Source organism: Lipotes vexillifer, unplaced genomic scaffold, assembly GCF_000442215.2.
Source record: "Lipotes vexillifer unplaced genomic scaffold, Lipotes_vexillifer_v1.1 scaffold395, whole genome shotgun sequence".
Lineage (NCBI taxonomy): Eukaryota > Metazoa > Chordata > Mammalia > Artiodactyla > Lipotidae > Lipotes > Lipotes vexillifer.
In genome coordinates, this window is record NW_006797390.1 from 1748849 (window position 1) to 1772107 (window position 23259).

The window sequence follows — 23259 nt, forward strand, 5'->3', positions numbered from 1 at the left end:
GAAGAGCGGAAAAACTAGATGATGCAAGAGGTAGGGAGGCATGTATGTGTTAATAGATGTGTGTGGACAAATTGTGTTACCTATAATGTGTTAGTAGTCCCTAAACTAGGTACTTTTACATATGTTAACTTAATGCCCACCATAATCCTTTGATGTATTATTAACCTAATTTTTCACAAAGAGAAATGGAAAAACAGAGGAAGTAATTTGCCCAAGGACGTGCAAGAAATAAGTGAAAGGGGAAGATTACCCTTAGTAACCAGAATTATTTCTGCTACATTAAGCTATCTCTTCTAAGAATAGGTAGGATTTCTTGAATCCTGGTAGTGTCAAGAACTATAGACATCAATGTGGAGCTGAAATTAGGAGTGCATAGATATCAAGTTTCAGAACCTGAAGAGGTATGCTAAAGGCGGAGAAAAATTCAGACTAATCCTAGATGACTAGCTTATCTGGATATCAGATTCTGATGAACTGTAGAATTGAAGTGCTCTGCGATCCATCATCCAATTTCTTTATTCAATTTCTGCTCCCTATGGCGCCTCAGGATTTTGTGCTGCATCCCCTCGTTGGCGTCCCATTGCTGTGACTTTGGGAATTTTATGCTTGGTAATGCTGGTGATAGCTGTGGTCCTGTGTACCGTGGGTGAGTATTGGTGGGAGAGATTAACAACAGACATTTAATAAGCATTTATACTGTTCCAGGCGCTCTTTTAAGAGCATAACATACTCTAATTGAATCTGTATATTGACCCTATTCAATTGGCGCTATTAGTTCTCATTTTATTTCTAGGGTCTTAAACTAGTTATTGGTAGGACCATGATTAGAAATTTGGGTGATCTGTCCTAAAAACTCATACTCTTAACTGCATGCTCTCCTTGAATAGCTGGTTTCAAAGCTATGGAATTCCTAGGATAAATTAATAAAAGCAAACCAGCGGAGGTAAAAAGGAAGTACAATTGGTGTTTATCTTCCTAACGAAATAAATTCTCTAAAGAGACTATAAGCTATTTTTTTATGTCTCATGATTTAAGGAAATTGTTTTATACCTGATCTTTAATCTAAACTCCTTTGGATAATATCAGGAAATACCTGAGGCACTTATCAAATACTAACTAGTTATTTTGTGACGGATGAATAAATTTCCATAGATTTTATTGCTCATGCATTCAAAATTGAATAAAGTATTATTGTACCTTCAAAGAGGCTATATGAAAGATTTCTTAATAGGCAAGTGTTTATTGAGTACATTCTATGTTATAGGCACCAGGCAGGTTCTCAAGGAACTCTCATTTTTAAATAATAGAAGAAAGATAGAAGATTTATTACTTTTTCAAATCATTCGTGGTACCAAATGACTGTATTCCATTTGCTTCATTTTTCTCTTTTGTATTAAACCTTCTTCATGGAAGTTATTTCTTTTTTCTGTATATTTCATCTATCATCTATTCTATCTATCTATCTATCATCTAACTTTACCTCTCCATCAGCAATGTATTATCTATCACTAATCAAGTATGTATCCCTTTACATTTCAACAAAAATATGGTTTTGGGGATTTTAATTCTCAAACATAGCAAAATGACTTTTTCTTCTGTAATTACTATTGCTGTTGGTATATGAAGCTATCTGGAGACCCAGTTCAGGGAATGACCTGTTGAAGGATAACAGCTTTCAATCAAGAAATAAAGAGAACCACAGTCAACCATCTTTAGAAGAGAATGTGGCTCCTACCAAGGCTCTCACGACCACAGGCAAGGCAGAATTAAAAGATTAATAAAGTCCTTGATTCAGAAGTGTTAATTATTGGTGCTAAGGTTTGGAGCAAGGGGTGAAGAAAGTACTTTTATGTGCGGTGATTGTGCATCCAAGGAAAGCCCGCAGCACCGTTGTCTCAGTAAAATATGCCCCCTGTCATATATAAAGTGATATCATAAATACCTTATGAACTTAGTTGAATCTCCAACTTAGTTGGATTTTTTTAAAATCAGTAACTAATTTATCACAGGCTATGTATTTAGGCTTATAGGAGATTGTATAATTTGATGTGAAGGAACAAAAAGTGTTCTCATAGCTTAGGGAATTGACATTTTAAAATGATATAGTTAAAATAGGAAATAGGACATCAGAAAAGAAAAATGGATAGAAAAAGGAAAGAAGGGAAAGTGTTGCTAAGAATTAAACATTTACAAAAGAAATAAACCTAATACGTATGTTCCTGAAAACTCTGGTTAAATTTGTTTTTCTTTAATCCTGCAAGTTCATTTATTTAATTACAATTTTATATACATGAAACTTCAATTTCTAATTGCATCAATATTGACTATGACAATTTTTTGACTTCAATTTTCCATCTCTGGAAACGTACCTCCTCACTATTTGTATCACATTACTCTATAATGCGAATGACTGCTCTTATACTTTTCTTATTTGGAAAATTGCATTCTCAAATGGACCTCACACTTGTAAAATAAGTTAACATGAAATTACTGTATATCTCAGTGATTGACTTTGAATTGATTTATTAGTTCTGGTCTGACTTTGAAGGAATGGAAGACAAGTGAAGACGAGAAGGAGGGTTCACCATCTAAAACACTGTTTATAGCCACTCAATTCATTTTTTAATTGTAAATGAATAAGGGGTTTTAAAGTAGCCTCTTCTGTAAGGTTGTATCCATATGGTTTGAATTGAAAATGAACTCTATTAATGGTAATTCATTGATTATTTATTAAGTGTCCTTAGGATGAATGGTACTTGCACTGAAAGAGGGAATTGGTATAGTATGAATCTCATTGTATTTATCTTTTATTTCCAGGAGTTCTTTCTAGCTCTTGTCCCCCTAACTGGATCACACATCAGAATAGCTGTTATCTATTTACCACATCATTAGATTCCTGGGATACAAGTAAAAGACGGTGCTTGCAACTGGGCTCTAACCTCCTGAAGATAGACAGCTTAAAAGAGTTGGTAAGTGTAGATTTCAGTTACAATTATCTGTGGTCTATATTGAACAGAAAAATAGAGGTAAGTTCCAGGTAATGATGATTTTTCCCTAAAAGAAAGTCATTTTACATATTCTCCATGATTATAATAATAGCATACATTAAGTGAGTAAAGTGCATCATATATGCTTCTCTTTTTAATTAATTAATTAAGATATGAACACATTTTACTTTTTTTTTTTTTTTTTTTTTTTTTTTGCGGTACGCGGGCCTCTCACTGCTGGGGCCTCTCCCGCTACGGAGCACAGGCTCCGGACGCGCAGGCTCAGCGGCCATGGCTCACGGGCCCAGCTGCTCCGCGGCATGTGGGATCTTCCCGGACCGGGTAACGACGGACCCGTGTCCCGTAGCATCGGCAGGCGGACTCTCAACCACTGCGCCACCAGGGAAGCCCACATTTCACTTTATAATAAATCCTTTAAGCACAACTCCAAGTTGACTATAATAGTCAGGCCACTACTCATTTTTGTGGGCTTGGATTTCAGGTTGTAAGTGTGCTGGAGCGAAATAGAAAAATCTTCCCCTTGTTATCATAATTATCAAGAAAAACAGCAGCTATGATAATATACATTTATAAATCATTTACTCCTTGCAATATACTAGGAAAGGCAAAGAGGTTTAAAAAGTAGGCTTGTTTTAGTAATGCTCAAATAATTTGTAAGAAAATAGAAACAACTCAGGTATTAAAAGTAAAATACCTCGTACCGGCCACAAATGCCGTAGAAATTCAGAGAGAGATCCCCACTGACATAAAAATTTCACAGAAAATGTGCAACTTATGATGCATCTTGAATGAAGGATAGAACTCAGATGAGCTATGAGAAGGGGTTAATAGTCAGGAAACATTCTATACCAGAAATCTAAACAATCTATAACTTCTATACTTACTTTTACTACTCTCATTTTTTTTGTTTCTATTCTGTCTTACCCAACAGTTATAGTTCACATAAAAATTAATGGAAGTAGATGTATGATTAAAAAAAGAGCATAGGACTGGAAGTCTGTCTGACTTTTAGACCTTCCTGTAATTGCTGCTATGTTGTGCTATATTTGTCAACAATTCACATATGATCTTTAACCCCCAGATTACTTATGCATATCTCATGCAGTGGGACTAAACTACTTTAAAATTGTCATCTAACTCTGAGAAGCATTTCTTGACAAAGGTCATGTAAATTTATATTTTCTATTAAAATTGTGGAGAAGATAGTGGACTGTCATCCATGAACATTGCCTAGGATATTTTGTCACCCTTGGATTTTGTCAGGTAGGTTGAATGCAAGCAGTGCAATGTTGACATTAAGGATGTATTCTTTATTGGAAAATTAAACAATAAGACTCTCAAGAAATGAGATATGACTTTTGAGACACTCAATGGCATTCAAGAATTGGCACTTCTAAGTTGATGCCAGTATATGTGTACATCCTCCACCAAGGTGACTCAATCTCTGTTTCTCAAAATCTCCAAGAGTCTGTTTCTGTATCTTCTCTTTATCTCTATCATCTCTGTCTATCACACTCTCTCTCTCCCCTTGACTTGTATTTGTATTTATGTTTCCTTACAGGAATTTATATCCAGGCAAGTGTCTTCCAAACCTGACCATTCATTTTGGATAGGGCTTTCTCGCCGTCAGACTGAAGAACCATGGCTCTGGGACGATGGTTCAATGTTGTTGTCTAACTTGTAAGTATCTGGAGAGACAAAGCTTCATACTCTTCCTCAGAGAGGTGAGAGCATGTCAGGCAGTTAAGAATCTGATCTGTTGGCCATAATAAGAAAGAGAGAGAAAAAGATACATAGTGTTGGGGAGAGAGAAAGAGTGAGCCAGGAAAAAAAATGAAAACAAGAGGGTAGAGGAGGACTGAAGAGTCACAAAGAGCTGAATGGCCATCTCGAGCTGTCAACACAAGTGCTCCCTCAGCTTTCTTACTAGGAGAGCATGTGTGTGAAGCTGCCCAGGAAGGTGCAATCACTGTGACTCAGTGTAAAACTGTGCTTAAGAGCAATGCTTTGAAGTCAGTTCTCAGCTCGAGTCAATGATTGGCCCACTCATTGTGTGAAACTGGATGAGTTCCTTAATCTAACTGCACCCCTCTTTCTGCATCTGTAAATGAGAATAAAAATAGTACGTACCTCTTAGGATTTTGAGATAAAAGTAAAATCACTTAGCACAGCATCTTGCACATAGTAAATGTGTGATACATGCTATTATTATTAATTTTAAAAGCAACCACATTTCACTTTTTTTTTTCTTTGCGGTACGCGGGCCTCTCACTGTTGTGGCCTCTCCCGTGGCGGAGCACAGCATCCGGACGCGCAGGCTCAGCGGCCACGGCTCACGGGCCCAGCCTCTCCGCGGCATATGAGATCTTCTCGGACCGGGACACGAACCCGTGTTCTCTGTATCTGCAGGCGGACTCTCAACCACTGCGCCACCAGGGAAGCCCACATTTCACATTTTATAAAGTTCTTTTAGACATATGAACAAATGTTTCCTCATTGTATGTGTACGCACTAATATACACACAATGAAGAGGAATTTACATATGGAGACTTATTACGAGGAATAAGCTCACACATGATTTTAGAAACTGAGAAATCCGACAATCTGCTCTCTGCAAGCTGGATACCCAGGAAATCATGTAGTGTATGAACTTCAGTCCAAGTATGAAGGGCTTAAAACCAGGGGAGCCAATGGCGTAAAATCCAGTGCCAGAGCAGGAGAGGGTGAGATGAGATGAGATGTCGCCACTCACACAGTGAGGCAGGAAGAAAGGAACAAATTTCTGCTTCTGCCTTTTTGTTCTATTTAGGCCCTCAATGGATTGGTGATGCCCACCCACATTGGGGAGTGAAGTCTAGTTTACTGAGTCTAGTTCACTGATTCAAATGACACACTCGAAAATGATGTTTGATCTGGCTGTGGCTAGTAAAGTTGACACATGAAATTAACTCTCACAAAATGTTGAAGTCTTCCTCACTGCAGTTGTCATTCATTTTCTCTTTAATATCTGCAGAATATGAAATTATATTCCCCTTTTCAATTTCTATTATTGGTGTGTGTATGTGTATTTGCATGTGTGTGTGTGTGTGTGTGTGCTTTCTTCTTTCTTTTCTTTTTTTTTTTAATCAATCTCATTGGGTGTAGTTTTCAAAGAAAGAACTTGTGGCTGTGTTGATTCTTTCTCCCTCTGTGTTTTTTTTTTCTCTCCTTTTTTTCCCATTAATTTTGGTTTTCACCTTTATTATTTCCTTCCATTCAATTTCTTTGTGTTGAATTTGCTGCTTTTTCTCTAACTTCTTGTGTGGACTCATGAAGTTCACCCTTTTTTTTCCTCAAGTATGTACATTTAAGACTATAATTTTAGTGTATTTTCATTTTCATTCAGTTCAAAATACTTTCCAATTTTCATTGTGAGTTGTTCTTTGGCCAATGAGTTACTTAGAAATGTATTTCTTAATTTAGAAATATCTGTGTGTTTATAGTTATCCTTCTGTTTTAGGTTTTAGCTTAGTTCCATTGTGGTCAGAGAACATACTCAGTGTGATTGCAGTTCTCTGGTTTTGGGGTTTTGTTGGTTTGTTTCTTTGGCCACACCATGCAGTGCAGCTTGCAGGATCTTAGTCCCCCGACCAGGGATTGAACCCAGGCCCTCAGCAGTGAAAATCCTGAGTCCTAACCACTGGACCGCCAGGGATTTCGCAGTTCTCTGGTTTTTATTTGCTTCGTCTTCCCATACTGAGAGAATTATAATAAAATCTGCCACTGTAATTCTACTCACAACTCTGTAAACATTTTTGTTGATGTGTTGAAGCCAAATTATTAGGCACATGTAGTTTAGAATTGTTATATCTTGCAGGCTCAGGCTCATTCAATGTACTTTTTCTTTTCTTTCTTTCCTCTATTTTGAACTTATTTTTTTATTGTTCCACCTTTTCTTATGTTAATTTAGAATTAACTTTTTAACTAATTTTAGCAGTTACTCTAGAGATTTCAACATACAGTCTTCACTCATCAAAGTCTAATATTAATTGGCCTTTTCATGTTTTTCCTGGGCAATATAAAATATTAGAGTATTTCTTTACTCTGTGTACTACCCCCCCCCCAATTTACATGCTATTATTTTTGTGTATTTTAACTCTGGCCCATATTTTCCCACATTTTAGTATCTCTAAAATTGGCATATGTCTTACAACTGCTGGTCTTTTATAATCATTGTCATCCTGCACTAAAACTGAGCTCTGTCAAAGCTTAGCATTTGTTTCTGCCAGTCAAAGAGGAACACCACAAACCTGAGACTACTTAAATTAAACACTCCACTAGGGGTTTTGTATATGTGTGTGTGTGTGTGTGTGTGTGTGTGTGTACTGTTATCATAGGTTCAGACAGAAAAATTGTATGAGTAGCAGCTTATGGCTCAACATCATAGGGGGTATAATTCTTTCCTCCCACCTTCCACCTGGTGGCAAGATTGAGAAATGCACTTTTCATTGTTACTCTTGTTTGGCAGTTTTATTTTTCATTTACTCCTGCACCAAAATAGTCCTTTGTTTTCCAGCTTCTGCAGGGTTTTCTGTTAAATTCCCATCTTGAATGCATTTATTTCACAGAATTAAATAAATGGTACACCAATGGTTGATGGCATCTTGGATTTAATAAAAGTGTAGCCCTAGAAAACAATATAATTTATGCAGTTTATTAGATTTTCCCACATATATATGGTTTTCATTGCTTCTTTTTTTAAATCTTTTTTTTTTTTTTTTTTGGGCGGTTCGCGGGCCTCTCACTGCCGTGGCCTCTCCCGTTGCGGAGCACAGGCTCTGGACGCGCAGGCTCAGCGGCCATGGCTCACAGGCCCAGCCGCTCCGCGGCATGTGGGATCTTCCCGGACCGGGGCACGAACCCGTGTTCCCTGCATCGGCAGGCGGACTCTCAACCACTGCGCCACCAGGGAAGCCCTTCATTGCTTCTTAATCCTCTCTGCCTCTCCTACCTTCCATTTGGAATCGTTTTCTTAAATATGAAGAATACTCTTTAGTATTTCCTTTAGAGTTGAAATTTTAAGGTCAGATTTTCTGTGCTTGTCTAAAACTGTCTTTATTTCAACTTTTCTAAAAAATATTTTGAGTATAAAATTAGAAATTTATAGTCTTTTTTCTTTCAGGCATTCAGAGATGTTACTACAATGTATTCTATTTTTATTGTTGTTTTTGAAAAGTCAGCTATTTGAAAGTAATATATGTTTTAAATCTGATGTCTTTTTTCAGCTTTGAAAAGATTTCAGCCACATGCTTCAGATGTTGCTTCCTTCCTGGCTTTATTCCCTTCTTCTGGAATTCCAGTTAAATGTATTACAGACCCATTCACAATATCCTATATGTCTCGTTTGCTTTTTCCTATATTTTTATCCTTTTTTTTTCCCGTAACCTATGTATTTAATTCTCACCTATCTTGCAGTGCTTATTTTTCCTCATCTGTAGCTAAACCGCCACTGAAACCCTCAGTTAAGCTTTTAATTTTGTTTGATGAATTTTTCACTTTTACAATTTCTCAAATCTACCCAGTTGCTATTTATAAGTCCTAGCTTTCTTCTAACATTCTCAGTATTGTGTTTTAACTCCTAGAATACACTGTATAGTTGTTTTAACATTTGTGCTTGATAATACCAGTGTCATATACTCATTTGTATCTGTTTCTGTTATCTTTTCCTTCTAATTTTTATTCATATCGATATGTCTGATTTTTTTTTTGATAATGCACTTAACATTATCTCTTAAATGTTTGTAGAATTAATTTGAAGTTTACAGAGAAGCTTTTCATTTGCTTCTGACAAGCACCACCGAGTATGAATAGTACAAACTGAGTATTATCACATTATGATTTTAATACCACTTAACTATTTCACTTCCACTAGCCAAAGCACAGTGAATTTATTAACAAAGAATCGACAAAATATATCTCCTACTTTTCTATAGCCCTTTGTCTTGTGTTTTCTGTTTTAAAAAATGAATAGTGGACTCTCTAAAGTCATAAGAGTAGGTCCAAATTAACATTTTGATATGTAACTACTCATTGGTGACAGTAATTTAATCTGGCTCTGTACATACTCCAAAACCTCTTAGAGGTCAAGAAAATGTTTTGGAGAAGATCACTGGTCAGAATTCTCCCTGAGGCTGGATCAAAGTTGTTTCATGTCCTTAGTCTAGTTATTTCAATAGAAGAATTCTCTCAATCCTCCAACTCCAGGGCCAAGAAGAGATAGATGTACAGGATGAAAAGTACCAGACCATAGCTTTTACACTGAGGCTCAGTGATGCCCTTTGAGCTTGACTGAATAATTAACACGGCTCCTTTAGGAGACTAAAGAGCAAACAGAACAGAGCCATGCTTCTATTAACCCATGGTAATTCTCATAATCGTCTCTCATTATATTGCAATACAGTGCAAACTTCAGGATGCATTAAAAATGTAGGGTTGGGCTTCCCTGGTGGCGCAGTGGTTAAGAGTCCGCCTGCCGATATAGGGGACGTGGGTTCGTGCCCCAGTCCGGGACGATCCCCTATGACGCGGAGCGGCTGGGCCCGTGAGCCATGGCCGCTGAGCCTGCACGTCCGGAGCCTGTGCTCCGCAATGCGAGAGGCCACAGCAGTGAGAGGCCCGCGTACCGCAAAAAACAAACAAACAAACAAACAAACAAAATATATATAGGGTTGTGTGAACTGCCTTTAAATGGCTTTGATATTAATGATTCTTCACTTAGTTCTAAATAACTTTTAGCAAGAACACTTCAACTTGGTCTACTCACTAAACACACCCAATTATATTTTCGCTAAACTGTTGCTTCATTTGATAAATATACTTCTAGGTAAAAGGTTAAAAGAGAAGTAAAGAACTGTCTATAGAACGTTAAATAGTTTTTCCTTTTTGTCAGTTTTATTTAATTTTATGCGACTAGTAATATTTCTTAAAATTTTCTGAGTCATTTTTATGCCTTAGTAATGAAGGTTATTTTGTTACCACTGGAAACAAATAGAATCTAAATTCAAGTTTCCTTTTTCAATGATACGTACACTTCAGAAACTCTTTTCACCAATATCCTTACCAATTTATTTCAGCATTGTGGAGACAGTGGACAACATTCCTTATGTTTGTTCTATACAATTATCTTGTTATATTTTATTTTAACAGGTTTCAAATCAGAAGAACAGTTACCAAACAAGACTCATCTCACAGTTGCGTATGGATTCATGTGTCAGTCATTTACGAGCAACTCTGTAGTACGCCTTCATATGGTATTTGTGAGAAGAAGCTGTCAATATAACGGTGGGGATGTCGCCGTGGAGGAGCAGAGAGAAATATGTAAGATAGTAAGGAGGGTAGAAAACAACATGTTTATGACCAAAAGCATCATAAAAAAATCATCCAATTCCATCTCTTTTTTTCTCAAAGAGCCGAGAGAATATGTCTGCCATATCTCTGACTAAGAGAATCTTGTATAATCGAAATTGTAGGGCATCTGCTGTTATAAGAAAGCTTTCTCCTTTTTAAATACTATCAATCAAAAAAAGATCTGATAATGAATATAAAAAAGTAACCTGTCCTATTGACAGAGGTATTAACATTTTGTAATGTAAAATATGTTTTATTACTTTTTATGATTACTGCTTTGCAGTTTTCAGCAATTCCTCAGGAATTAATTACTGTTAAAAGGTATTATTGGAACATAACTAAGTTCCCTCATATGAGGATTTGTCTCTTTCTTATTTTCTTTTAAACTTTCCCATTGGTGCTATTTATATTTCCAAGGGGGATTTCCATATTACTGGAGAGGCATTTACAGCCTTCTAGTATTCATTAATATGTGAACAGAAATTGCATCACGTTCACTGCATTTTTCACTTTAAAATGGTTAATGTTATGCAAATTTCATTTTAATAAAAAAGGTTAATTAAAGAATCTTTGGCCTTTAAATTATGTGCCATGCGTAATTAACACTATCTCTATTTGCCCTCTCCCCAAAAATGATGATGAATCTGGCCCTGGGGAGGAGGTAGTATAATAGGTAGTTTTGTGTTGAAGAATAAATTTTGGATCTTAAATATTTAAAAATCTAAAAAAAGAAGATAGAAATCTTTGGTGAGGTTGACTATTGTCTTTTAAGACACTAACTTGTGTTGTCACTATCCGAAAAGAAATGTGGAAGGGCAAAGATAATTCAGGTTAAGAGTTAAATTAAGGCATAAAGCGGGATTTCGAAGCGATGCCATGCATTTTAATTTTGTTTTTGGTTTAATCGGGTCTCCTGTATCCTCCGAGTGGAGTGGATGATTTGAAGAAATCTTGATAATCAAGGAAATAATTCTGTATGCTGAATGTCCAGCTGCACTTATCTAGGCCAGACAGGTGAGGCAACAATAACCTATAACTTAAAGATAAAAGCATGACTTTAACAAAAGTGGTGGTGTAAAGTCAGAATGCTCTAGGCTGTCCAAGGCATACCATACCTCACTTGTCAATACACGTGTATACCACAGCCGAAGTGGGAACGTGCATGGGAATGAACAGAAAACATCCACACTTTTCCAAGAGACAGAAAAGGGAAAATAGCTACTAGCTGATGTTATGTCTAAAGGACAAATTCAAGATGAGTAGTGATCATGCTAGAGGAAACACCTATTCAAGGGCCACCATCTCCTCTTGCCTGAGTTATTGCAATAATTTTCAAAGAAGTCTCCCAGTATCTACACTTGTCTTTCTATAGTCCATTTTCAAATGTAGCAGACTGATTCCATTAAATTTAAAACAAACCATGCCAGCTCTCTACTAAAACTCTCCTTGACTTCCCACATATCTGAGTAAAAAAAAAATAAATAAATCGAAACAAAAACCAAAAGACCATTACAACTGTCTACTCACCAAGACAATTGCTGGCCATTTACTCCTTCGAGCTAAGCTGCTTTTCTCCTCATGACTCATTCCATTTAGGATGATGGTTTCTGTATTGTTTCTCAGCCACAGCTGGCGTGCTTGCATCTCAGGGCCTTTGAGCTTCCCCGTCCCTTTACCTGAACTATTCTTACCCTAGATACCTGCAGGACGTACTCTTTTACCTCTTTCAAGTCTTAGCCCAAGTATCACGTGTTAATGAGGCTGACTCTGACTACCTTATTTAAAATTACCAGCCCACCTTTCTGTACATTCTTAACCTCCCTCACCCTCTGTATATTTCCATAACTCTTATCACAGTATCATATATTCTACTATTTACTTGCTTATTATCTTTCTTGTATATCATCTGCCTTCTTCCATACAATGTAGGACTAAAAGTACAGAGAGTTTTGTTTTCCACTGATGAATCTCATAATCTGAGAATAGTACCTGCAATAAAGTAGGTATCCAAAAAATATTTTTGTCATGGTTGAAAAAAATATTTAAGGACAAGTATTAAAAATGTTAATGTGGGTTGGTAAAAATTATCAAGAATCTACTTGAATAAAGTTTGAGAATTAACTCTAAGTGCTATTTCATTAGAATCATAATTATCAGCACCTCCTAAATTATAACACCTCAGCTGTGACAATTTCTAATATCCTATCTTCTTACTTCATGTTCATATGTGCTTCACTTACCTCTCTCCCTTGCAATTTTTTTGTGTGTGTGTGTGATACGCGGGCCTCTCACTGTTGTGTCCTCTCCCCTTGCGGAGCACAGGCTCCGGATGCGCAGGCTCAGCAGCCATGGCTCACGGGCCCAGCCGCTCCGCGGTATGTGGGATCTTCCCGGACCGGGGCACGAACCCACGTCCCCTGCATAGGCAGGCGGACTCTCAACCACTGCGCCACCAGGGAAGCCCCATCCCTTGCAATTTTTTACTGCCTTCTCTCCTGTAACATTTTCTAATACATCAATCCAATGCAAATGACCAAATAACTTTTGATATCCTACTTTTTATAGGGCATTATGCAGGAGGAAGGTCTCTTTAGATTTGTTTAATTTAAAATGATCTGATGAACAATGCACAGTTTGAGACACATAGTGAGTTCACAATATATGCTTCCTGAGCCATCCCTCCTAGGGCCTGTTTGCTCCAGCCCAAGCATCTCCCACATTCCTTTGTGTTTAGTATGTTTGATTTAACCAAGCTATCTCCCAAAATACAGAAAAGCATTGGTAGAATAATGTAATTCTACTGTATTTATTTGGGAAAAATTTTTGGATAATATCTAAAGCAATCTTCTGATTTCCCTCTCAGCTTAGGAAATTTAGGCAAAAAATTGTTACTTGGTTTTCTAAAGTCATAGGTAGTAATAATCCTAAAAGTCCTGACTTCCAGTAAAATATGTGATTGTTCATGATCATTGTGTACCAGATGTGTAGTATACGAAATGTTAAATTGAGTCCACATGCTGTACGAAGAAAGATCATTGAATTGACTACAAGAGAGCATTTTTAAAGTGAATTCTATCCCTAACCAGCTATGTGCCTTTAGAGCAATCACTTCATCTAGCTGGACTTCAGTCTCCCTTTTTGTAAAATCAAAGAGTAGTATCAATTAGATATACCCCAAAGGACTCTCTTAGGCTGACATTCCGTGTATACGATGCTTTACACTATGCCCTTGGGGGAAGGAAAAGCCTTGTCCTATAGTCTTTTCTCTTGTCACAAATGCACAGCGAGGTTAAACTTGCTCTGAGTGACACACTGAGTGTATGATGGGTAAGAGCCGGGTGAGGTCCCTCTGACTGGGATTATTGCTCTGCAGAGTCTGAAGGAATCTTCGGCAATTGTAAACTCTCGCCATCTTTTACACTGCCGTTACACAGGAAGTACTAACAAGTAAGCAAAAGAGAGCTGACAAGGGCAACCCCTTCCGTAATTGTTCAGAGACCGCCCAAATAGAAAACACATGCTACTTTCCCTCCCCCTGACCAATTTGGCAATCAGAGTCCAAGTTCACAGGAGAGGGGCCGGGCCTCTCCAGACAGGAACTGGGGTTGGAGGCTTCCTCTGCTACTTGCTCAGACAGAAGAACCTTAGGAATGCCATTCAGTGCCTCCGTTTCTGAGCTGTCTCACTTGGGGAAATCCAACCATCATAGCTCACGGTCACCACTGCAGGAATCCGGATGCTGGCCAAGTACAGCAGCACGAGGGACATGCTGGAAGCTGATGGGGACACCACGATGAGCCTGCATTCTCGAGCCTCTACTGCAACCCAGCGGCCAGAGCCTGGCCACACAGGTACCCTGTCTCCCGTAGTCCAAATTGGCCAGACCCTTGAGAAATGCACAAGATGAGCCACCTCTCCTAGGAATGCACAAAGTGGAGGAAAGAGAAAATGTTTTCGTGATTTACAATAATGTGTAACGGAGCACTTTCTACAACTTGCCTGCCACATATATAAACGTGTGAAAAATTAAACGTATATGCATAGATATTTTTCTAAGATTCTGTCTCTGGCAGAATGGTTTGCAGTTGAGGGTGTGTTGCTTTTACCAAGCAGTTTCAGCACAGAGACGTGAGACTGTATCTACAATGAGAGCAATGTCCCTTCCCCTTCCTGCGTTCCCATGAAGGCCAGATCCAATGCTGTTTTATTTACCAGCTGTGATCTGATCCGGAAATTTAGATTTATAAAGGGCACCTTTTTGCAAGTTTTGAACTCATGGCTTTAGAGGGGGTTTTCCAAGCAGACACACCAACCCTGATATTTTGTTATAATAGTTCTGCTTCTTGAAGTTGTGAGGTCTTGTGAGAGTCATGCCAACATTAAGTATTTGCTTTATCATCTATGAAGTGACAGGGGATTAAATCAAATGCCTTCCAAGGTCATTCATCTTTGAATTCCTGACTTGTTGATGTAAATAGTGGCCCCAGATGCAATTTCATCCCATCCCATTCCCTTTTGTTCTGTTGACTCCTAGAATATTGTTGAGATGATCGGATTAAATTATGAAAGTATTTAATTTGAGTTACATCTTATGCTTCTATTTCAAATAATTCACCCTTTGACATAGCAATAATATATATTATTACTATGTAATAATATATATTATTGCTATGTCCATAGAAGAGACAATTCACACACATAAAGAAGGATTTTATTTCCTAGGAAACTCAGCCAATCTAAGGCAGAAAGGTGAGTTAAGTTCTAGTAAAAAGACATCAAACTGTAGTAGAGACAGGACTAGGTTCTAATACCAGGGGTGTCACTTACTAACTGTGTGATATTGGACAAGTTACTTAAGTATCCTGTGGCTTCGGCTTCTTCATTTATAAAATGTTAATGATGGTAACCATGTATACAGTGCTTATTATGTGTCTGATATTATTCTAAGCACTTATACATATTAACTCATATTAACTTGAACTAATGTTAAATAGAAGTAACAGAACCTCTCTTATCAGGTGGCTATAAGTACTAAGGTTGATAACTAGGTAAAAAAAGTCCTTGGTACGTTGCAAAAATGTTGAGTTCCTTTTCAATATTTCATTCCTTGAGAATTCTTAAAGTGATCTGTTTAAAATTTTTGTGTGGATCTGCATCAGAGAGAGATTCATGTAGTGCCTGTATTTTCATATGTCCTAACTTTTTGACCATATCCAGATAATTCTTCACCTTTTAAAATCTGGACACTCACTTTTTCACTGTTCTCTTCCTTTTCTCCTTTATCAAAAAACTCTTAGGTTTTCTTCCCTTTTCTTACTAAACTTTTCCATTCACTTTCTATTCGTTGAATGACCCTCGACCTGAGACCCACTAATGTGGCTGATTTTTACATTTTTATTTACTTATTAATTTTTACTAAACTATCTAGTAAGTTGTGAGGCGGTCCTGGGGATTTCCAGCCTCCTTGATGGGAAGCAAAGTGATAACTTTGGGATGTCTGTTTCTGTAGCCACGGGATATGTGTAATAGGACATGGTACGTTTTCCTCCAACAAATCCTGTGAAGAGTCAGCTGTGGTTTCAAGTGGCTTGTGTACAACTTCATTTTCACCTTTGACTAGAGCTGGGAGCTCTCACAAGGCTTAGCGATCCGCATGATCAGGAACAGGGTGCACAAATAAGTTCCGCTGAGGTTGAGGGTGGAGAGGGGGGTGGGGCAGGATAAAGCACCAGCTGAAACATCTGGCAACCTTTTTGTAAGAATGGAAATGCAAACAGCAGGGAAGAGTCAGCTGTGGTTTCAAGTGGCTTGTGTACAACTTCATTTTCACCTTTGACTAGAGCTGGGAGCTCTCACAAGGCTTAGCGATCCGCATGATCAGGAACAGGGTGCACAAATAAGTTCCGCTGAGGTTGAGGGTGGAGAGGGGGGTGGGGCAGGATAAAGCACCAGCTGAAACATCTGGCAACCTTTTTGTAAGAATGGAAATGCAAACGGCAGGAATAGGGGTTCCAAAGAATGATCTTGGAGGCAAACACCTGAAAATAGTTATCTTACCCTATGTGTCTGATATTTTGTTTCCATCTGGTGATAATGCAAGTATTTAGAGGAATGTCACTCTAGAAGTCTAATTATCTGTTAGAAAAACAGATCTGATATCATTTTGTTGTTAAAAATAACAGCAACGACTACTCTGGGAATTTTTTGGCGATGCAGAAGATTCAGATTCAACTTAATATTGGGGCACAGCTATGACTAGAAAATTTTAATGTTTTCTTTAGAATTAATAAAAATAAATGATACACATTCACTTATTTTCTAGTTTTCAATTTTTCGATATACAATCTATGTTTGTGTTAAAAAATGCCAAATAATTCAGAGGATAGAAAGTAAAAACGAAAGACAACACCCTCAGACCTCCTTTCCCTAAATTTCTGCTTGGAGTCATGCTATGCCAGGCACGTTGCAAAGTACTGAGGATACAATGTCAGGTATGACATGATCCCTGCATACAAGGAAACTTAAAGTCTAATACAACTGTCAGCTGAGCCGCAGGTGTGATACAGTGCCATGATGGGGCATGAGCTTGGTATAAGGGAGGGCTTGGTCACTTCCGTCTGGTAGGGGTAGAGATCAGGAAAGGTTTGAGAGAGGGAATGACCATTAAGTGGACTTGACTTTAAGATGTTCCCCATGATATGGGAGAAGAAGTGGGAGGTTTAAGTGGCTGCAGGCACTACAGGCAGGCAGACACATGAGGGGAGAGCCATGGCAATCTTATGTAACTGTTTTTCAGAGAATGTTAACCAATATGTTATGGTGAGGGGCAGAGTTGGAGGGAGAAGGTTGACAAGAGGTAAGTCTGGAAAGTTACGGACATTATGTCATACGGAGGTATTTTGATTCTATTCAGTAGGTGAAATGAGTAAGATTTAAACGGGAGTAGCATGATCAAGTGTGTGTCTTTAGAAGACCGTCTAGGCTGCATGAGGAGTATGAAACCGGATGAGCTAATACCCAGATTTTGCACTAGTCTGAGGATGAGAGGAGAACCTGAACTGAAGTGGTGTGGAAGTGGGGAGGAAGAATCAGATATAAAAGATGCTGAGCAGGGAGAGTTTAAAGAATTGGTGACCGGTTACAAGGGGGAAGGCAAGGAGAGGGAGAGCATAGGTGGGGTAGGTTCCATCTGACGACATGTAGATGGTGCTACCATGAAGTGAGCTAGAAACTACAAGAGGAATAGGAAAGATGATGGATTCAGTTTAAGTTTCAGATGCTTGTAAGAGAAGGCACATGCAATTGGAGTTGCCCTAAGGCACTTGTATATACAGCATGTGGGTCAGAGGTAAGGATTCTGAACTGCCTATGCAGGTGAGAATTGTAGGCATTTAGGTAGGAATTAAACTTTCTGAGTGAGATCACTGAGGAATGTAAAATGAAAATGAAAACGAAACAAAACAAGACAAAACACCGGAGAAGAGTGCCAAAGAGAGAATCTTAGAGAATGCAGTTGAGGGGCCGGCTAAGAAAGAGACTCCAGTGGGCGCTGCTAAGGATGAGCGGTAGAGAGTGATGATGTAGAACAAGGGAGAGGAAGCCAAGAGACGACAACTTCAAGAGAAATGGACAAGTCAATGGCAGTGAACAGTGAATTTTAAAAATAATGAACAGTCGGGCTTCCCTGGTGGCGCAGTGGTTGAGAGTCCGCCTGCCGATGCGGGGGACGCGGGTTCGTGTCCCGGTCCGGGAAGATCCCGCATGCTGCGGAGCGGCTGGGCCCGTGAGCCATGGCCGCTGAGCCTGCGCGTCCGGAGCCTGTGCTCCACAGCAGTGAGAGGCCCGCGTCCCGCAAAAAAAAAAAAAAAAAAAAAGCCTTCTTGGCTGCTTCTGGTTTCCAGACAGCCCACTCTCATCCTTTTTTGGGAGTGTACTTTCCCTTTGCTTAATTTAAACTTAATTGAACTTAATTAAAGTAGCAGTTTACTACTTAAAACTGCTCTATGCCTCTCATCTGAATTCTTTCCCTGGAGAGGACAAGAACCAAGGAAATTGCTGTTCCACAGTGTCTTTCACAGAGCAGAAATTTTAAATTTTAATGAAGTTCAGCTTATCAACTATTTCTTTCTTTTCAATGGATCATACCATTGGTGTTGCATCTAGAAAATCATCACCAGTACTTCCAATGGAATAAAGCAGAATGGAAGCTTGCCACTTGTGACAACATGGATGGCCCTTGAGAGCATTATGGAAGAATTGTAACCTGGGGAATGCCCGTGAGTCTCAACCCACCGAGTTAAACTAGTTCAAGGGCTTCCTGGTACAACAGCTGCTCTAAACCTTGGCTCTGCAAGAGGAGAGCAGTCACCACAGTGTCCGCTGCAGTTCCAAACAAAAGCGGAGCAAAAGTAACATCAGTTACCAACAACAAAAACACGTTAAACTACCGGCACTTTCATTATCCTGGGCAGCTTTATTCTCGGTAAATGTACCTTTGCTGGACTTTTCATTTATTAAAATGGCTTCCAAAATTTCAAAAAAAAAAAAAATAGAGTCCTCTTGAATAATTATTGGGAGATTCAAATGAAATACTACAACATATATAACACACTCAGTAAGTACTATTATCAGTTGCTGTGTGTCCTTGGGTAAGGCAACTAAGCTCTCTAGGTCTCAGTTGCCTACCTATAACATTGGGATTATAATAGCATCTACCTCATAAGGTATTTGTAAAGATCGATGAGATAATTCATATACAGCATTTATCTCAGTAACTCAAGGAATGTTAGCAATTATCATTAATAGTAATGTTATTTTTGAATTATGTTTCAGAAACAAAACCCCTTGACTGGATAAACAATGGACTCATGTAAATTTTGCTCAAAAAGAGAAGGAAAAATACAATTGACTTTCTAATTGCTGTGAATTAGAAACTCAATATTCTAGAAATAGCTTATATGGTTTTAGAAGTATAGTCTGTTGAAATTATAGGAGGAGTAACACTCATTTACTTTGAGAATGAAAATAGCAAATATTTGAAATCGATTCATAAGAGAGAGGAAACATGCATTTTCACGAACACTGAAAAATATGCTCAAACCGCAGAACCTCCAACCTTTACCCATGAGGTTTACTGTGCCCCACATGCTAGGATTAAGGAAACAAAGTTGCTAAAAAGACAATATTTAAAATTTTAAAATATATCCAAAAGTCAGATATATAATCAGCAGTGTCTCATGATTGAAAAATGTTATCAGTAATCTAAAGGATGAGGCAAGTCACTTCTGAAATATTATATACCTTGTCACCTGTTTAGCCCCATGTCTCTGTGAGGCTGGTTCACAGGAAGGGTACAAACTGATGTGCTGTGGTTCACAGGGAAATGTACAAACTGAGGTGCTAAGCGTGACAATTTAATCCTGGCTCTGCCACTAGTTTGCAATGTGGCTTTGGGCAAATTATTTAAATTCCTTGTGTCTTTTCAAGCTTTTACAATCCTTTGTATTTCAGAGGCATATTAATAGCCTACATTTGGTAATGTTTGTTTCGTTTCTTAGAAGGCCTGGGAGTGGAGGTGTACAAAGTGTTCCCTCTGATGCCTGATGAAGGGCAGCTGGTCAAGTATGACAACTCTCTTCATCCACAAAGTTTCGCACAACTACAAAGGGATTTATATTCAAAACTTGACCTTAGCACTGTAGCGTTTTATAGTATAGTTATAGTAAGAGGATACAGGAAAGGAGTGTTTTTTAAATATATATATATCTTATTATTCCTAGGGATCTTTGTATCATTCCTTGGCCTGTCCACACCTTTTTCTAAACATGCCTCGAGACAGCATAGGGGTTCTCTTCCAAAAACCAAAACCGCAAGAAAGCCAAGCCAAACTGAAGCACCTCCCAGGCCGCTTATTTTTTATTTTAGGGTGGGAGTGGTCCCTAGAGAGAGACCTCATTATGATCAGGGCACTTGGAATAAAATTCAGGAACGGTAAACCCACAGTCAGAAAAGAAAATACCTAGAGGGAAATACAGCTTCAAAGAAAAGGAAAAAGTAAAACTTTCAACACTATAGGCTTTCCATCATGGAAGCCTGGTTTCCTAGGAAATGGTCACACCTGCTGTAGAAACTCCCTGGGGTTGTGTTTCTCTGGGTCTTCAGTTAAAACAGGAGGGATTGTGAATATTGAAGCAGGGAGGGAAGAAGACAGGGAGCAAGGAAGAGGTAGAGAGAGGAGAGTCTGGGTAAAGACATTTCCAAATGATCAGGGCAAGATAACTCCTTAGAAGGGAGCTTTTAAAACTTTGTGTCCTTTAGCAGAGATAGGCTCCACTTCTTTCTTATGTCCTAGAGGCAGCCTTAGGAAGGATCGTGTATTTATTCTTTGCATGGATATAATTATTATTTCCCTAAATTCCATCCCGCCATTTCACAGTAAGGATTTAAGTCCACTCTTGTTGATCCTTTGGGCAGAAAATCAGCATCTCCCTTGCCCCAAATACTATACAAGGAAAAGCGGGTTTCTGGATATAAATGATTTGGTTGATTTACATAGTTCGTCTTCTCCTTTGCTTTCTTCTTATTTCTAATTTTGTCTGGGCGATTATTAATCATAGAAAAGGGACAGGATCTTTTAAAATTTTATGCATTTGAGATGTGTATTAATATGAATAGGTTTTAGCAGGAAGAGTCAAGTATATAACAGAGATATTTATACATACTAAACACATTCATTCATGCCATTTTAACTGAACTTATTTCAACTGATGTTCTAGGTGCCGGAACTGATGTTCTAGTGACTAAACAGACAATAGTCTTTTCCAAGAAGGAGCTTATTTTCTCCTGGAGTAAGACAGACATAACCCCCCTTCCCTCAAATAAGTAAGATATAGAGTATATTTGATGGTAATAACAGATGATGGAGAAAATAAAGCTACCATGGTGGTCGGTCTACATATGTACTTTCCTCTGGAGTCTAGAAACATCCACCTGGTTAATTTTCTTGGGCTATATAGAACTTTAAAGAGACGTAGGGTTTTGGAGAGGATGTTGAGCTTAAGCTATATTCTGCTCTGTGATCTTATTCTTTTATGTTCTGCTGATTTGAGATATTCTTAAGGACAATGCCGTGAGAAGCTAGCAATTTCCAGAAAAATTTAGGCCAAATCAGATAAGCCAGTTAATTGAAGGAAATAGGGGAGAAAGCAGATCTCTATTATATCTGTGTATGATTCAGAATCTCACATAAGTCAGTGTATAGAAACCAGTTTGGCCAGGAGATGAATTTAGCTGAGTCAGCCCTGTGCTGACAGAAATATTGCTGAAAAGTCAATAGATTTTTTAAAAAAATCAACCTGTAAAGTTGATTTAGATAACCTCACTAGGTTATTTTAGATGACCTCACTAGGTTATTTTAGATGACCTCACTAGGTGATGGGCTTGCTCTTGACCCAGCAGAGCCTCTGCAATCACCACAAGGCTCTGTGCCTCTGTAAAAATTACATAGTTAGGTAATATTAATTTTTCATAATTTAATTCTTCATTCATTCCCTCATTCAAATATGTATTCAGCCCTTATATGCCAGGCACTATTTTCAGTACTGGAAATACACTGTGAACAAGATAGACAGGATCATTGTTTAAATGGAATGTACATTCAAGGGGCGGTGATAGACAAAAACAAAGAAAAACCATGGAAATATCACTTAATAATCTTATTTTTAAAAAACATACATAATGCAGTGATGTGCTAGAAATGGACTTCCAAGGACATCTTCCAACGTTGTGCCATTTAAGTGGAAAGCTGGGTAACAGGAAGTAGGCTACCAATAACCCATCTGAGGACTGATTAATGCAAGGGTATAGGAAGAGCTAATGCAAAGGTACCAAGACATGGACACACTTGTTTGGATCAAGGATAAACAGGAGCCCACTGTGACTACAGCATTTGAGTGAGAGAAGAATAGTTCAGAAATGGATGACAAACCTAAGTAGGGCCCAGGTGAAAAAGATTCTTGTAGAATTTTATTCTAAGTATAATAAAACTATAGGCAGTTTTTAAATCACAGCATACCATAATAAAATGTCCACTTTTAAAAAAGAGCCATCTGGGTCTTAGGAAAAGTGATGTAGATTTTATTCTAAAAATAATGCACACTACTGAAAGTTTTTATGAAGGATATGATTATAAAGTGAAAATAAGATTCACATTTTAAAATATATCAATGTCTGTATCCTGATTTTTACTTATTTTCCCTGTTATTTTCTATTTCTATACTATCTTTACTAGTTATCATTCCCCATTTGGAAATAATGTTTGGCACAAATTTCTGTACCTGAAATTTATCACACAGAGGACTTTGCTAAAGAGGAAATGAATTTCTGTGTCTTTAATCTTTCTGTTTTCGAACCAGACTTGAATTCCCAATGAAGTGAAACTCACAGGTCACGAAGAGACCAGGGTTTGTTTGAGAGTTTTACTGTCCCTTTATTTTATTTTAATCACAATGCTAGAGGATACCTGCAGCTGACTGAGGGTCTTCCTGATCAGATATTGTGGGCTATTCAGATTGATAGTTGACCTCACTAGGTGATGGGCTTACTCCTGACCCAGCAGAGACTCTGCAGTCACTACAAGGCAAACCCGTGGGGCGTGGGCAAAGGAAGGATGCTGGCTACAGCTTTTTTTTCTTTTTTTTACTTAACAGGTACAAAGTTGAGATCACTTAGATCCATCCTTGAGAAACTGATGATCATGTTGCTTTTATAATCTATTTTTGGAGCTATAAAATCAAATGAACCAGCAAACAAAATCCTTACAAGAGAGAGACTTTTTTTTTTTTTTTTTTTTTTTTTTTTCGTTAT

The 23259-nt window shown here is 38.1% G+C and overlaps 2 protein-coding genes across 4 annotated transcripts in view; both read left to right on the top strand.

Moving 5' to 3' along the window:
- LOC103075805 (C-type lectin domain containing 7A) overlaps positions 1-10327 on the top strand; it is an 11703-nt gene extending 1376 nt beyond the window's left edge. The window contains exons 2-6 of one of the 3 annotated variants that reach the window (XM_007469347.1): positions 548-646; positions 1627-1755; positions 2818-2969; positions 4570-4688; positions 10195-10327. In XM_007469347.1, the coding sequence (XP_007469409.1) occupies positions 548-646; positions 1627-1755; positions 2818-2969; positions 4570-4688; positions 10195-10327 (632 nt within the window). The remainder of the gene's footprint in view (positions 1-547; positions 647-1626; positions 1756-2817; positions 2970-4569; positions 4689-10194) is intronic. The other 2 variants (XM_007469348.1, XM_007469349.1) reach the window with 2 other exon arrangements.
- Positions 10328-14119: 3792 nt separating this feature from the next.
- The window catches only part of LOC103068321 (C-type lectin domain family 1 member A), a 22610-nt gene continuing 13470 nt past the window's right edge, over positions 14120-23259 (top strand). Inside the window, 1 exon segment of the mRNA XM_007469499.1 lies at positions 14120-14246. Coding sequence (XP_007469561.1) covers positions 14132-14246 — 115 coding nt within the window. The 5' untranslated portion in view covers positions 14120-14131.